This window comes from Amblyomma americanum, chromosome 4 (genome assembly GCF_052857255.1).
Source record: "Amblyomma americanum isolate KBUSLIRL-KWMA chromosome 4, ASM5285725v1, whole genome shotgun sequence".
Classification (NCBI taxonomy): Eukaryota; Metazoa; Arthropoda; class Arachnida; order Ixodida; family Ixodidae; genus Amblyomma; species Amblyomma americanum.
This window is the reverse complement of record NC_135500.1, coordinates 125,201,058-125,217,045: the sequence shown is the minus strand read 5'-3', so window position 1 is coordinate 125,217,045 and position 15,988 is coordinate 125,201,058. Positions and strand designations below refer to the sequence as shown.

Genomic DNA, 15,988 nt, shown 5'->3' with positions numbered 1-15,988 from the left:
TGAAAGAACCAGACTTACAGCGTAAGGGCAAAAACACAAGCTACGCTTGTAGCAAGGTGATTGCGGGAGTGCAATAACCAATATTGTCCGCACCTCTTTGTAGCAGGCTGCCAGGCACCTTCAGTTTTGGGTGCGCCCAACGGGCTCACTCAGGCACCATCTTGAGGGGCGCGAGAGCGCATGCGAATTATCTATTTTAACGTAGATCTGTTCGTTGAACATGTGAAACTTCAATTATAGAATCGTAGAACTTCCAGTCGGCGCATCAATTACTCCCTGGAACCCGGAGTGGAAATTGTTTCACTGGTTTTCGACAGACACTTCGTATATATAATATGCGACTCAAGACGTGATAGAACTATAACTTGTTGGGCTTCAAACTCTTTGTTCTTGGTTGAAATACCTCTGAAATTGGGAAAACAAGTATCTGAAGCTCAGAGTAAAATTAGAGTCACCTCTTCGCTAAAACCTGCGCTTGTGTGTGTCGGCTGCACTGTTCCTGATGCTTTGCCGCCTTGTGGCCCAGCAGCGCCACCTGTACTTTTCAATGAGAAACAAAAAAATTCACAGACGATTACGATAGTCCGAAATGCGAAATTTGGGCGCAGCTCTTCAGCCTTGTCAGCCCACCCTCCGGTACCTCCCCGGGGCAGCCATCTTCCAGTTGTCCATTTCTCTGCTCTCGCTGTGGCAGGTGGCATTTCGCTCTGCTGCTACCTGCCAACACGCCACCTGTCAGGATGTGTGTTACGCCGACTACGCCGATGACGACTACGACGCGGAACGCGGGCATAAGAGCTGCGATAAACGATTAAAGCCTGCGATGAGCTCCGACAGAGGAGCCGCGATCTCCAACGACCCAACATTCTCTTTTACTTCCGTGGTGCAACCTGTAGGGTACAAAAGGGTCGGGAGAGACGGGAGATTGTAGTCTCCGAGGTACCAGCCAGCGTTGGCCCAACCCATCTCTTCCCTAATGTTGTCGTGGACCGTCGGAGTCGGCGTAGCGGTACTGGTGCCCACCACAAGCCCTCACTAATCCGACGGTTCCGGGCCGAGGCAATGTATCCCTCACGATCTGCCCGCGGATTTCCCACACCAAAGCATATTAATTTGATGCAGTCAGCAATGGCGGGAGAATTTAAAAAGTGGCACCGGAAGACTTATGGTTAGCAATGAGATGAGACTTCAACCTCGGTTAAAATCTTCGCAACTGCCAAAACTTGGCATGTTTTGGAGAGAGAATACCTTTTCATTGCCAACCGCAAGTATCCCAAATTTCCAGATTTCAAGGATCGAAGCACCTCCCTGCAGTGCGCCAGCGTGACTAATAGCCTAAAACCCCTCCCCTTCCCCCGCGTCTTGCGCGACACAGCTGTCGTTCTTTTCACCACCCCCCTCCCTTCTATACTTAAAAGACGCTAGCTACTACCCTCAGTCACCCCTGATGAAGGAGCCAAGTCGACTTCGAAACGTTGGGTTAAAGTTAACATTTTGGTTGGAGATGTGCAGTTTATTATAAGTCTTCAAACCCAACCAGACAGGTAAATCTGTCAAAATGCTTAGTTTTCAATGATCGAAATGTACCCAACGTTTTGGGCAGCGTACCATGTCCCTAAAACGAAGTGCGCTAGAGGGCAGCTTATTCCCCTATTGCTTACAATATGGGCTAATTCCTGCCTAGAGTATAAAGGCCTAAGTACTGTCATTGTTTAAGACATGAAGGTGGCCGTTGCATAATCGCGCCATTAAACACTTCAGACTGAGGCATACTGTGTAAGCCACGCTGCTGGCACGTCTGCCGTTTCTGTTCTCTTCGTCAAAGACTGCTAGAAACTGTCTAAAAAAGTGTTGCTAGTACACGCAGAGTTTATTTGCTTCACACGCCTGAGGTACGCTGTAGCAAACTTCAGTAACGTATGTGAGTTACCGGCACAACCACGTGAACGTCTATTGTTTTATTATGAAATGGGGCCATACATTTAATGTGACGATATTCTTACAGGGTGACCGGTTGTGTGTTTAGAGCTGTGACCGCTCAGGTACAGCAGGAGTTAATAACAAAAGTGCCGAGTTTTTTGTGACAGACTTCCGTACCTTGTGCACTGCTGAATGTGGCACCGATCTCAAAAAGAGTGAAAACACGCTACACTCATTTTCAAGGAAACTGTCGTGCAGGATAAGATGGAACTTATGTGTTCCTAGAGCAGTGAAGAAGTCCTATTCAATGGCGACTGCACTGTTACGTGTACTCTGGTGATCAACATCGCTTGTAAAACAATACTTACTTGAGGGTTAGTGTAATTTAGCGTGCAATCGTTAAAGAATCACAAATTTATCATTATGTTAAAAATTAGTAAATGCACTTTAGAACAACTGAAAAAGTTTGAGAAGTTGGCTAGGAGCTGAAATTAGTTAATAAGGTAAGCTTATGCCACCACGAGAAATTGTCTAGGCTGAACGAACCTAAGAGAAAGTTTTTTTTCTAAGTTAATTTCTTGAGTTTCTTGTAGAATCTGTCGAGGAAGAAACAAACAGGTGCAAAATTAGGCACCCACCTTCCAGGCGGCGTTAAACCGAAGCTCAAAGCTATTGAGGTCATATAAAATAAGCAGTGTGACATTACACGCACGCTCTGACCTACCGCTGAAGTCGGTCTACGTTGTTGAAGGATAAAGGATAGCTAAGGTCCAAGATGTCAATGGGGTTCAACACAATGTCGATGTGAATAGCGAACCGCGCGGCAAAGAGAATGCATGCAGCCAGTAATATCGAAAACGTTTGCTAAGCACCAGGTGACGTTGCCTTTCAAGGAGAATTCCAAAGGGGGCTGCCCCGTCTGGACAGTTGCGTTGATGGCAGTCTAGCGGCTCTTACCTGGGTTTCACATATGTAGAACACGCCTATGATGAATTATATATGGGAAAGTCACCTAGTCCACATCGACTGAAGGCTCCTTTCTGTTAAGAACTAGAATTTAAATCGGGGCCATTTTGGAACGCGCATTTGGACATTTGTTTGTCGGTTGTCGACTACCTATCCCATTTTCAAGTGTGCGTGCAGTAATCATTCCCCAAATTTATTCTTGGTCATAGCAACTGGTCATAGACCGATAACATTGACAAAGATGAATTACAATTTGTGGTGAAATCTTTAGCGAAATATTAGGAACTTTTAACACCTATGCAATCAAACTGAAGAAATCGAAGAACAACATTACTGGTGCATACTGGGAGCCAATGTAGTCACATTCGAAATTTCTCTACGGCACTGACGTTTCAGAAATCGGTATGCCGTGGTGTAACAAGCGTGTGTTCACAGCCTATTCTACTGTTCCACTGCCTGTTCTACTCTTCGATAGAAACCGCAGAGTCAAACGCGGTGGCCACGCCAACGATGCCGACTTAAAGATTAGTGCTGCCTCGCTCGCCTCGGTGTGTCCGGTGTCGGCGATAGAACCAAGCTCCAGGTGAATGGCCAGGCTTTGGATCCTGTGGTGACAACAATGCGCTGAAGACGCTAAGTAGCAAGTTCAGAGGTGCACGGGCAACGTGGAGGCGGCATGCCTCGACGTCACTGTGTCTAGCCTGGGAGTAGTGCTTCATGGGAGACATGGGAGTAGTGCCTCGACAACAGGTGCTTTAATACTTTTACTGCTACTTTTTATTGGTAAGGCACAATTTCCCTAAAGTGTTGGCTCGCCCCAAATGCTTTAGCTTCTTTCAATCACAGGACCGCTGCGGTTCTGCGCAGCCCTTCCAATTTCCGTACGTACAAAATAGTCATGCAGTAGCCTTCTTTCTCATCCCACCTCGAAATCAACATTAGATACCTGTCGCATATCGGCATGCCCTATGGATTACGTCTTTCTTTTTATCTAAACTTAGCCAGCTGAGACCGACGTAAACTTTTAACCTTTCTAAATCTTTAGGCCTTGCTTTAGTGAAATTTTAACTTTCCATGACTGCTTACATGAACCCTCAGTCCTTGCTGCATAAAAAAAAGAGCAACTACAACCACCACAATCTCAAATAGAATCCGCTGTATTCTTAAAAAAGACGATATCGCGAAATAGCGAACGCAGGCTCATGGCAGAATGGCCACAACACGTGCCGGCGCCCCGCTGGCCCGACAGACCTTGATGGGCAGCACGATAGCCTTAGCGCCGTAGGCAGGCACCCGCGACAAATCTGCCAGGTTCTTGAGCTTGTACACATTGTGAGCGGCCAGGGTTCTGTGTGTGGACGAAGCTTTGGACAAGTCCACAGAAGGTGAGTCCAATCCGACGCCGTATATGTTGCGCCGCTCGACGAGGAACTGCGCGGCCTCAGTCGAGAAAGTGGGGAAGTGCCTCGATCCGTGCTCATCGATACCCAAGTACGCCTCGCGGTTGGGCCACAGCTGCGCCAAGAGAGAATGTTGGCAGAAATAAAGAAGCCTATCACAACAAATGAAGTCAACAACCAGGACAGTTCAGTGCATTAAATCTTGGAAAGAGGCTAAAGGCGCCTCTTAGATTATGTAAATAGTCAAAGTAATTATCCAATTTGCATGTCATATTTCCTACTGCCACATATATTAATGGAATGTTGCATGTTTTGGTGAACCGTGTCAACGTTCTTGCAGCCATTTATTAACCATTCCAAATGTGTATGCTTTCCGCCATCGGAAGCGATTTCAAAGGGCTTTCCGAGACCACAGGACGGAGAGGCGTCGAAGCGAGTTTGTTTTTTGCATCAAGAGAACGTTAATAGAGGCGCTGCCACAAGAAAAAACATTTAAGTAGCTCAGCACTTCGCTGCCTCCCCATTTAAGCCATTATGACCGACGAGCCCACTTTATGTGACCAATGCGGGCTATATATCCGGTATGTATATGATGACTCATGTGTTTTGCACATATGCTCACGGTGAAGTACGCAGTACTCCAGAGGCTAATTATCACAAAGATGAGGTTCAGAGTGCCATGTTAACACAAGCAGCAGCAAAAACATGATCTGACGTTGCGGGAAGCTTACGTTAAGGACAACCCATGTAATCGACGGCCTAAGCCACAGAAATTAACGATCATGCCATCCCTTCATTAGTTAAAACGTTGTTATTGCATACCGCTGCTCATTGCATTTTGATCCGCTCGAGTGCCAATGTTTTAGGTCATACTCTGTTTAAAATATTGAAAGTTATTTGGATTCGCTCTGCGCAACACATCGGCGACCGCGTCTCCATCGAGATCATACGCAAAAGGCACCCGTGTGCTGCGCCTTTTTAACACACTTTAAAGAAAGAAGGTGGTATAAAAGTCTACACTCTTTAGTACGATGTCTGTCAGAGCTTATGTGCTACTTCGAGGCGTTAACCTTATAATTTACGTCTTTTTTTTTCATGACCATCTTACAATATACATACAATATATATGGTGACTACAGGCGCAACGCTAAAATCTATTGACTGCACCATACTATATTCACTGAGAATTGCTTCAGCTGTCGAAGATAACCTCTAGCAGCTGGAACACTATTCGATAGATCTCCACCGTGTTTCGAAACAAAAAGCGCACTGTCGTCAGTTGAGTTCCGGCAGGAAACGAAGCAAGCTAATAATCCCGCTCTACGAGTGGTGGGTTTGGCATTGAGATCTCTTCAAAATATCTGCTTACAGAAGTTGTTTACTCGGAAAAAAAATCTATTAAACTTGACTTCTTTGTCTTCAATGCATATTAGTTTGACCTTTCGTCACCGTAAGCACAGTGGACGCGACGCTGCCGATGTCAGCGCCATCGATTCTTTGTGACGTCGGGGTGTGAAGAGGCACTGAGTGTACCAAGCGTTTCCTTTGTCAGGTCACCTTTGAGCGGCCGGTCCTCGCGACGACCAGTGCGCCGTTTGGTATCCGGCCGTGCTGTTCTTCCCAGTGCTCAAGGTCGTCCACGGACAGTTGATACGCGGCCTGGTCGCAGGCCTGCCTCTCGACATCCACTAGCACGATAGGGAGGAACAGCTGCCGTTCGAGCGGAATCTGGCTCGCGGACCACTTGCCCGGCGCAAAGTGGATAGGTGCATCCATGTACGTGCCTCCGCGCATCGGCAGCAGGAAGTGGTCGGCTTGGTACCTAAAATAAAAAAATACGATGGAGCACCCGACATTGCAGAGCATGACATTAAGTATGTAGCATTTAGTCGCCAATTTACTACGGGCAGGTGCAGGAAAACTGAAGTGAAGATTTTTAACCCGTACAACTACCGAGGTCATGGACAAGTAAGTACTGATAATAATAATAATTGGTTTTTGGGGAACGGAAATGGCGCGGTATCTGTCTCATATATCGTTGGACACCTGAACCGCGCCGTAAGGGAAGGGATAAAGGAGGGATTGAAAGAAGTAAGGAAGAAAGGGGTGCAGCAGTGGGGGGCTCCGGAATAATTTCGACCACCTGGGGATCTTTAACGTGCACTGACATCGCACAGCACATGGACGCCTCAGCGTTTTTCCTCTATAAAAACGCAGCCGCCGCGGTCGGGTTCGAACCCGGGAACTCCGGATCAGTAGCCGAGCGCCCTAACCACTGAGCCATCGCGGCGGGTTAAGTACTGATGACGATGATGAATTTTTATGCCGCAAAGGCAGCTTTGGCACTCCCTCCTTTACCCTTCCCTTACGGCGTGGTTCAGGTGTCCAACGATATATGAGACAGATACTGCGCCATTTCCTTTACCCCCAAAACCAATTAAAAAAAAGCGCCATGACACAAGGTAGTTCTTCTTTTCACAAGGTGGGGTCGGAGACCCATCTCCCAAGCATTTCGCCCTAAAGAAGCCGAGCACCAGGCAGGGCAAAGCTTGTACCCATTGTAAACTCTGTCACCTCAGTGCCTTTTTATGACTTATTCCAGTGACACTTATACCTGTTAGTGTTCCTCTAGCATAAACACGTGGCACATGCTAGCATCGTGTTAGTGTGCACGGGGGTTTAATGAAGGTTAATCTTTAGCAAGCTTGCTTTTCATTCTCGTGTATTTTAGGAAAGGTCACTCCATGAACAAAATGGAGACATAATAAATGTGTCTCCACCGCAGAAAGGTTCAGGTACGCCGTGAAAGACACTTCTGGGAGCCATAAATACAGTTTGAAATTCCGTACTTCGTGAAAATTTACACAAATCATCGGCAGCTTTTCACACGGAAGGTGCTGTTTCCCTCCATGAGTTCACGGGAAAAAATTTACCGGCGCCTTTTAAAGTACTCAAAATCTATTTATTATACTATAAAGCAGTCAGGAAAATGGTGCCCTTGTAACGACCTCACGCTACCCCTCTCAGCACTGGTGTAACAACGATACTTTTGCAAGTTATAGACACGCTGAACGGTGCGATTTGTGGACACTGAAACGCACCCTTCAGGGTGCATTTTTTTAACGCCACCGGCCAACCTTGTGAATTCAAATAGTCACCAGTAATTGAAGTTTTTTTATCCCCTCATTTCAATAGCCGCTGTCAATTTTACTAACCTTACTGAGAGTTGTATCCGTCTCTTTATACCAGTGTGCTTTGTCACATTTGGCGGGGCTAGTCTTTAAGGATAAATTCATAAGGCATTGAAGCCTTAAACTCTATGCGTAAAAAGAATTTTTTGTCCTTAGTTTGTTTTTTTTATTCACCGCACTTTGCGGTATTAGGTAGCATGTGTTGTTTCACACTCCGCAGCTGCGTGTGGACTGTAAAAAAGCGCAATAGCGGAACGTTTCGGGTATTTTTGACCACCTAAGGCTCTTTAACTTGTGCTAACGCAGCACAGCATGCGGACAATATTCCAATTCGCATTAACCGAAATTCGGCTATTGTGATTGGAGAACCATGCCATGACATTCAGCGCAGCACGCAACGCCACATCCACTGAGCCCTCGCTGAGGGTCGCGCGCCATGCGGCGCGAAATTTCAAAATTACAGCCCCACTTGTTTTTGGCAGATGCCATTTCGGTGTTCTGCCACTCCAGGTTTCCGCGAACCTGCTTCAAGCAAGCTCGTTGATCGCAGAATCAGAACGGAGACGGGGCGATCTTGGATCTACGCTCATCGCTTCAACTAAAATGCGCTTTTCTCGTATGCATATGCGCCTATTTGCTATGCATTTCACAGTTACTGGGCGTTCTTATAAGGTTTAGAGAGCACATGTGCGGCGATTTCAGTTTTTGCGCATAATTTTATGCTGATTATTCGTTGTTTTGACTGCCTGATGCAACATTTACATAACGGGCGCGCAAGCTTAAACTATGCACATTTCCTATATATTGGCTGTGTGCTCACCTGACGGTTGTCTCAAAATGAGAGTATTGTTTTCATTAACAAACTCTTCTCTCGACACAATTAAATAGCTACCCTATGCTGCGACCAAAGTCGAAAGTCGTCGCCAATCAAATTAACTTACCAGTCTTCAGTAGTGCTTCCGGTGCGCGTGACATTGAGTCGAAATTTAACGTCGTCCTCCCAGAAGATGGTTCGGTTGTTGAAGCTGTAGGATATGTCAACGATCTTTTCTGGTGGAACGAAAGGACCACCGCATCTTTTGACGCTAGTGGCGAGAACATGGTCCAGCGCGACAACCCAGCACGCCAAGAAGAGTGCTGAAGACGTGGACGCCATCGCCAAGATATACAGCGAAGTGCTGCGAAATCACAGGCAGTGGTCATGCTTCAGAAACCATCTCGCATTTTCACAAGACGAATGCACTGGAATTTCGGAAAACTGATGGTCTCTTTCGATTCAAAGGCCGACATGCAACGAAATATCATGATTCAACTGTCAACTTTTCTTTGGGACCAAACTTCTAGAAAGTTTTCCCTCATGTTTCGAATTCCAACCCATCAATTTCATGGCTAGTGTAGTCGAACTATTCTAGAGGTAAATGCGCAGTTCGGCGCTTCGTCTAGGCATTTTGTCGCATACCTCTTGGCCGACTTTGTGCAGGAGCTAGTACACGGCCGCAAGCATGCAAACGCATCAAACAAACAGCAACTTCGGCGCACTTCCTTATTAGCAGCTTTCTCCGCTACATTAATTTGTATCAGTCATGAGCACAGAGTCCTTATATGCCCTTATCGGGCGGCTCTAGGCCAAGTTCTAGCAATTCACTCGTATTGTCGTTCAAAATGCGTATATAACTGACAACTGAAAAAAATGGAAGTGTACCCATTGTCAATCAACTCAAATTAGACAGTAGACCAAGTTGAACTAAGACAGAGTTAATCCAAGACTCTTTACAACAATGCGTGCAGAAAATGACGGTGACAAAGACGAGAAAAGACACGGACAAGCGCTAACTTCCAACTGTCCTTGGCCGATTTCCCAGCGTGGGTATCCGCCCTTGTCTCCTCCTTTTTTCTTCTTGGTCTTAGCCGTTTTCTGCGCACTTTGTTGTCAAGAATGGATTACAAACTAGACCAAACTCGCACCTTATTCGACGACGCCAATTTTTTAACAATTTCTGCACTTCAGTAATGTGACCATAAGCCTGAGGATGCACAATTAAACAACGTACGGTTCCTGCGTCACGTTGAATTTCCACGGCACACGGACGCAGCCTTTGTTGGGGTAGGCGCCCGTCGCGATGTCCAGGGGTTTCACTGAACAGAGTACGCACGCGTGCGTTATATAAGGCAAAACCTCGCGCGATTGCGTCTGTCATTTTACAAAACTACAGAGAATGAAAAGGACAGATGTTCACTATATCGTGCACTGCGCAAGATAGGTTCTGCGCCCGGCAACTTGAGATGATAGCAGCAGACCAGGCGCCTCGTCGTCTTCCTCCTGTGACTTGGTATCAAGGCGCGGTATCTTACCATAAGCTTCATTTGAGTCGACGAGAGCATTTTGCGAGGTGGCATCAAGGCACAGGAAGCGTGGAGTAAATTTAGACTGCTCTATAGCAGCTCTGACGAGTGGCTTTATGTTTATCACAGAAGGATGCGGTTACTCACTCACTCGTGCAGCCGAGCAGGCACAACAACCGCAAGATGTTATGCAGGAGTTTACTTCTTTTCCAGTCCTCTCCCTATCAGCATACTTAATGAAACCCTGGATAAGGTTTCCAACTTCCCGGCGCCTGCACCAATCAGCAGTCATCTTGGCGCCGGCACGATGCTCGAACGCCTTAAAGAGGGAAGGCATTTTTTTTTTTTGCCAGTCAATCAAAATGTTTCTTCGTGAATCGAAACTTGCTACAGAAGTGAAAATACAGAAGGAGGTTCCACAGGTCATGGCTGCACCAGGACACCCAGGACATTTCATTTTGCGAATGGAAAATATAATAGTTACTATAAAGCGCTGGACCTATCCTAAAAAAAGAGGCCTAAGAACACCGGGCTTAGCATCTCTGCTTGCAGTGGCACTTCTGCATGCCGGGGAAATTTTAATACGGCAGCGCTCGAGCGGCTGTTAGGAGGAAAAGTTCTGCGCGCTGTCACAATAATTCTGAATTGGTTCAGGTGTTTGTGAATCACGCGTTGAGCTGCGGAATGAAAATGATTGAAACTTAAGTTTCGACTATGAGGTTGTACCAGGGCTGGCATGTCATTTTGTTATATAAATATAGAAAGTAGGCAATCACGCTGAAAAGAGAATTAGGCTCATTATTTTGGAATCGAACTCAGCACTCTTTGGCTTCCAGTCATAAGCATAAACTATAGGATATTGAGGCACATTCCCTAGAATTATTCAAAGGGAACGTTTTGAGTCATGTCTAGTATGCCTACTGGTGTATGCTAACAAATATGTGTAATTTAGAATTAGAGACAACAGAAAATCTTATTCAGAAAGAAAGTATCTAATAACCATTGCCGCTGTCTCATGATAGCACTGCGGCGGAGCTTAATTGTCCCTCCAGTTTTTCTCTCCCCACCGTAATGACCACCATCGAAAGCGTACAAAACGACGCTCAGTGGAGGATGGCTGCAACTCCCGTGTAAAACCCCAGACACAGTATCTATATACGCGCAGCGAACAAAAGCGATGACACGTATTTCTGTTGATATAAGTAGCGAGCTCAGTGGAACAAGTCACAGTTTTCAATGTAGCAATTTTGTGCCGCCGCGGTGGCTGAGTGGTTATGGCGCTCGACTGCTGGTCCGAATGACGCGGGTTCGATCCCAGCCGCGGCGGTCGAATTTCGATGGAGGCGAAATTCTAGAGGCCTGTGTGCTGTGCAATATCAGTGCACGTTAAGGAACCCCAGGTGGTCGAAATTTCCGGAGCCCTTCACTACGGCATCTCTCATAGCCTGAGTCGCTTTGGGACGTTAAAAAACCCCATAAACATGTAGAAATTTTCGTCGCATACTACGAGGTGCAAGTTAGTTTACAGAACCTTAAGTATATAACCGATATGCTGTGGAGTAACGAGCGGTTTCCGAAGATGGAAGCCTTTAAGTTTGCTCTGGAGCGCTTTTAGTTCGGCGTCAGCCGAGGTTTAACGAAGCGGGTCGTATAAGTGTCATGTAATTTTTCAAAATGTTCACGATTTCGTCGTTATTGTCACTGAGAAATGAAAGCGCGCCGTTGCAAATCCGTTGATTCGTTTTTTTCTATCAGTTCTGATAGCTTATTAGACTAGATTTAGCAGTACCTACTTTTTTGCTTACTGGTTCATAATTCAAGAATCAAGAGCGTCAGCGCAAACGAGAGACAGGGAAGCACAGATGTGTACAGGCCGGTGGCCAAGCTCCCATCTACTGTTGCCTTGCTGCCTGAATGTGTGCTGCCGTTCTTGTTGCTTGAAGGGAGAACGCTAAACTTTCTTAGCAGTTATTCGAAGCGCACTTACTTTTTAAATCTTTATTTCAAGTCTTCTTGTCATTTCGAAGATCTCGCTTCCTTGAAAACGCGTGATCGCAATGCAGGCTTCTAAAAGAGATCTGGTCAACACGTGTGTGAGAAAGTTTGCTAAGGCTGACTTTTTAACTGCCATGGTATTTCCTTTTGTGACTGCCGACAACATGATCAAGTAGTTACGTTACTAGGAGAATGGAATACGTCCTACGCATGCAATTCTGCATGAAATAAGGAAGAAGCATTCGAAAGGAAAGTTTTGGAAAGGAAAGTTTGGATTGAGTATCCATTAGAACTTTCTTGCTGCAGTGATTTTTCTCACTACAAAATAATTTTAGGTCTAAGCAAAGTAGACCGCTGAAACATGAACGTTTAGATGAGAATCAGCCGGATACAAGACTTTTAATCCAGTGCTAACAGAGATATCATGCACTAAAAAACACACGGTAAATCCGTGTTCTACGACCCTGGGTAAGCAGAGCAGCTTCTCAGTGCAAATCGCTCTGCTGTTGTTTGGCCTGTGCTAAGGTATGCAAGCCAGTTTTTATTATCTCACAAAACCTAACCTTAAAACTCTCAGCGCCCGCCATTTCTATCCGCGCTATTTTGCCTAACTCGGCAGTCGGATTCGTAATGTGTCGCGTAATGTGCAGGCAGCACAATGTCTCAAAGCGTGATCGCTACTGAACAACCTAACACAAATACCTCACGGTACATTGACTTCGAACAATGAACGAGTTTCACGAAAAACACTTGTGCTGAAGTTGGGACGCATGTGGTAGAATTTTTGTTACAATTGTGAACTTTACTGCAGAAATCGCTACAGGTACACAACGTTTACCGTACTTATGGCTGTACTGCAAGCGGCATCGTGCGCCGGAAACCACTGCTATAAGAGGCGGTAATCAGGGCGACTTGTCATAGATTTATAGCTATCATTTTCACAGAGTATTCAGGTCATAAGAACTAATTGGAACGCTGTTCTGTGACCAAAGTCCATTAGCAAGCCATAAAATAGTATCCGTCCCGTATCATGCTGTGCGCTTGTGCGAGTGTTTGACTATCTTTATGGCGTGCTAAAATGAAACATCACTAAATTTTCATTGCTGGCACGCCGGTGACGCAGCGTAACGGGGTTATGTTAGGTTTACTTCATACGCAGCTGCTCCAAAGACAGCGCCTGTTTTCCCGTTCCGGGAAAAGGAGGGCTAAGTTATAAATATTATTTGCAAATGACGCCCATATTTCAATTTCAAGAGCAGTAAAAATTAATATATTATTAACATGGGAACACACTTTACCTCCTTGGTAATAAAGTCAGCGGATGTAGTAAGGCTTGGTATAGACGGGGAAAAAATGTTTCGTAATATTCAAAAGCCCCGAAAGCGGCGTTTTGCCCAACAAAGTCGGGAAAAATCTAACAATACGTGGCGGGAAACGAGATGCAGTTGTAAAAGGAGAACAAAAAGATTTACGGCTCAAACACATGCAATATTTACTTCCAGCCATGGTGCAATCTTGTTGAGTTCCGTGCGGATGAACTTAACACTCTATCCAGACAGTGTCGGAAACTCTTTTCATGCAGTACGTGCAGCATTCGTAGCATTCGTGGCCGACCTGGTGGCGTGGATGCGCAGATGCTTCAGTCTTCTCCATTTAGAACAAGTTCATTTCAAATACTTTTTTCAATCTTTCGCGTTCCGCTTTCCAGTTATGGAACTTCTCTCTTAGCGTCATTTGCGAATTCAAGCTTAATTATAGGGGTTAATTACATTGGCACAAAACCGCTTCGAGAGCAAAAAATGTTTACGTGAAGTAAACTTAAGTAAATTAAGTAAAGCAAATATAGCTATTTCCTAGTAAGAGGGCTCATGGACAACTAGGGAAATACGGAGGAAGAGCAGTCGGAAAAAATTTATTCAGCGCCGGTACTAAGACCCCATGAGAAACAGCGCTTCCTCCGCTCGCTAAGGCCCGCTGACCATCCGTCGAGCCCCAGTGAAGCCAAGCACTCCAGGAATTAGGGGGAGTTTAGAGAAAATGCGGAGAAGTAATGACAGTGTTACGCGAGTACAGAATGTGTTCTATGTCTCTCCTCGACTCCTGGAAGTTCTGACAGTGAGCTGTGTCACGCCATCTGAAACTGCAGAACATGGGGTGAGGAAAATGTTTGAGCTTTGCGAAGGCCGTGTGCTTGTTTCGTGTTGAGTTATGGCTGACAATGGGGTAAAATTGTGCGGTTTTCCTTGGTGTTCTGGTATTGCTCCGCAATTTGTTCTCTGTATCCTGCGGCGTCTTCCGCTCACGTTGGATTTAGACTGGAGATGGAGGGTGCCCGGTTGTTCGCAGCCCCTTTGATGGGAAAACTCATTTCCTTCGATCCCAGCATGACAAGGTATCAAACGCAGAGTGACTGCAATATTCGAATTGCAGTTACAGGATTCTCACAGAATGTCATGTAGCTAAGTTTCAAGTAATCGGCGTTGCATATTCCGAATGGCTTTGCCACAGTCATTGTAGATGTCGATGTTAATAGAGATGCTTCTTGTATGGCATACTTTATCGCGCTAGCTTCTACAGTGGTTATGTTGGGAGGGTTGTAAAATTGACCCGCTGTGTGGGTGATCGGTGCTATCTGCCCATGTGAGCATATTGAATACTCTTATGACCTCATATTACGGCATGTGGCGTCCGTGTATATCATTGTACACGTCGTGTATCGGCGGGGATGGTTTGCATGCTCTTGACGTCGACTGTTATGGAGGTGTGGCGTCGTGTTTTTTGTTTGTTTGGAAATGCGATATTGCGCGGTAGCTTAGGGCCCTGGTTAATTGGTGGCCGGTTGATAGGGGTGACGCTGCTCGCTTCAGGATGTCGCATCCCTGCTCCGCACAATACAAGCGCGCTACTTTCCTGTTGCTCTGTTACTGTGCTAGTTCGGCGAGTGTGTGAGAGAGGCTAGTTTATTGAAGTCGCTGATTTGAAGTATACAGGGACTTCCGTTTTTATGCGCCGGATTTTTAAAAAATCCTCTGTGCAAAATACTCACCTAATTGTGAACAAACAGCGCTCACAAGGTGGAATACTGTTGCCTAAGTTTGAGATCTAAACGAACATCGGTACTTGCCTGTATTTGGTGGAAGTGGCGAGAAACTGCTTTCGGCTACGAGTAGTTTCTGCAAACACGAGCTAAGCAGCCGGTCTCACAGGCTGCGCCATCTGCCATATGAACATGCAACTCAAAGTGACAACTTATCAGTTATTACTGTGTACTGTTGGTATCATATTTTCACTGCGAAATTTAGTAGCAGAAGCAGTGATGTTCCTTGTGATCTCAATTCCGGCGGGCAGACAAACCCCATCTTCGAAGAGAGCGCGCTTCCCGCATCCACCGAGCCGAGGCGTCGTTTGCCTCACCTTCCGGCAGATGACGCAGCCTGTGAGATCGGCTGCTTGGCTCGAGTCTGCAAGAACTGTACTCGTAGCCGAAAACAGTTTCTCGCCGATTCAACTAAATATATGCAAGTACCGATGTTTATTTAAATCTTAAACAAATTAGGCAATAATATTCTACCTCGTGAGTGCTGTTCCTCTATTAGGCCAGAATTTTGCGCACAGGAATTTTTTTTTAATTCCGGCACATAAAAACGGAAGACCATGTACATGGGTGTTATAGCAATGTAGATCAGTCAGGACTCGGGTATGTGCCTGATTTGTGGACCTCATTTCACATTTAGGCGCCGCTAGTGGGAAGCAATTGCTGGCAGAATCCGCAAGACTAACCCCACCTGTATCTTGCCACAACCTGAACCTGTCAACCTTAACCTCTAGAGCGGTCTTGTGAAGGGTGTTGAGTGAAAATTCGAGTTTTGTAGCGTGTGTTTGTGTTAATGTGAGATTCGCGGCTGTGTACAGGAGTCTGCTATATACAAGCACAATGACGAGCTGCGCTGCTTGTGGTTCTCTAAGCCATGTTTTTGCTAAGAATTCGTCGTATTAGGTGCGCGAAATTTCGGCACTCTTTTTATATTATATAACAGTTTCTCTGCACTGTTGCGGCCATGTATGATATCTCCGAGTATTCTGTGCCGTCCTAAGGCTGTGTAGCTCTGGTTGCCTATGCAGCTGGTAAAGCGAATGGTTAGAGGCACTGGTGTCGAAACGCCCTCAACCTAA

General features: G+C 45.9%; 1 protein-coding gene across 1 annotated transcript; it reads right to left on the bottom strand.

Annotated features, from left to right (window-relative positions):
• Positions 1 to 3,698: 3,698 nt before the first annotated feature.
• LOC144130350 (isatin hydrolase-like) lies at positions 3,699 to 9,652 on the bottom strand. Its single transcript, XM_077664279.1, has 4 exons — positions 9,529 to 9,652; positions 8,419 to 8,655; positions 5,844 to 6,108; positions 3,699 to 4,401 (listed from the first exon to the last, which is right to left on the bottom strand). Exons 2-4 carry the CDS (start codon positions 8,631 to 8,633, stop codon positions 4,087 to 4,089), a joined length of 795 nt encoding a protein of 264 aa, XP_077520405.1. The 5' UTR covers positions 8,634 to 8,655; positions 9,529 to 9,652; the 3' UTR covers positions 3,699 to 4,086.
• Between the last annotated feature and the right edge of the window lie 6,336 nt (positions 9,653 to 15,988).

Coding starts and splice junctions, on each gene's coding strand:
- LOC144130350 (XM_077664279.1), bottom strand. CDS start 8,633: ATGGCGTCCACGTCTTCAGCACTCTTCTTGGCGTGCTGGGTTGTCGCG. Junction 6,109..8,418: donor GGAAGCACTACTGAAGACTG/GTAAGTTAATTT, acceptor TTTTTATTTTAG/GTACCAAGCCGACCACTTCC. Junction 4,402..5,843: donor CGAGGACCGGCCGCTCAAAG/GTGACCTGACAA, acceptor CTCTTGGCGCAG/CTGTGGCCCAACCGCGAGGC.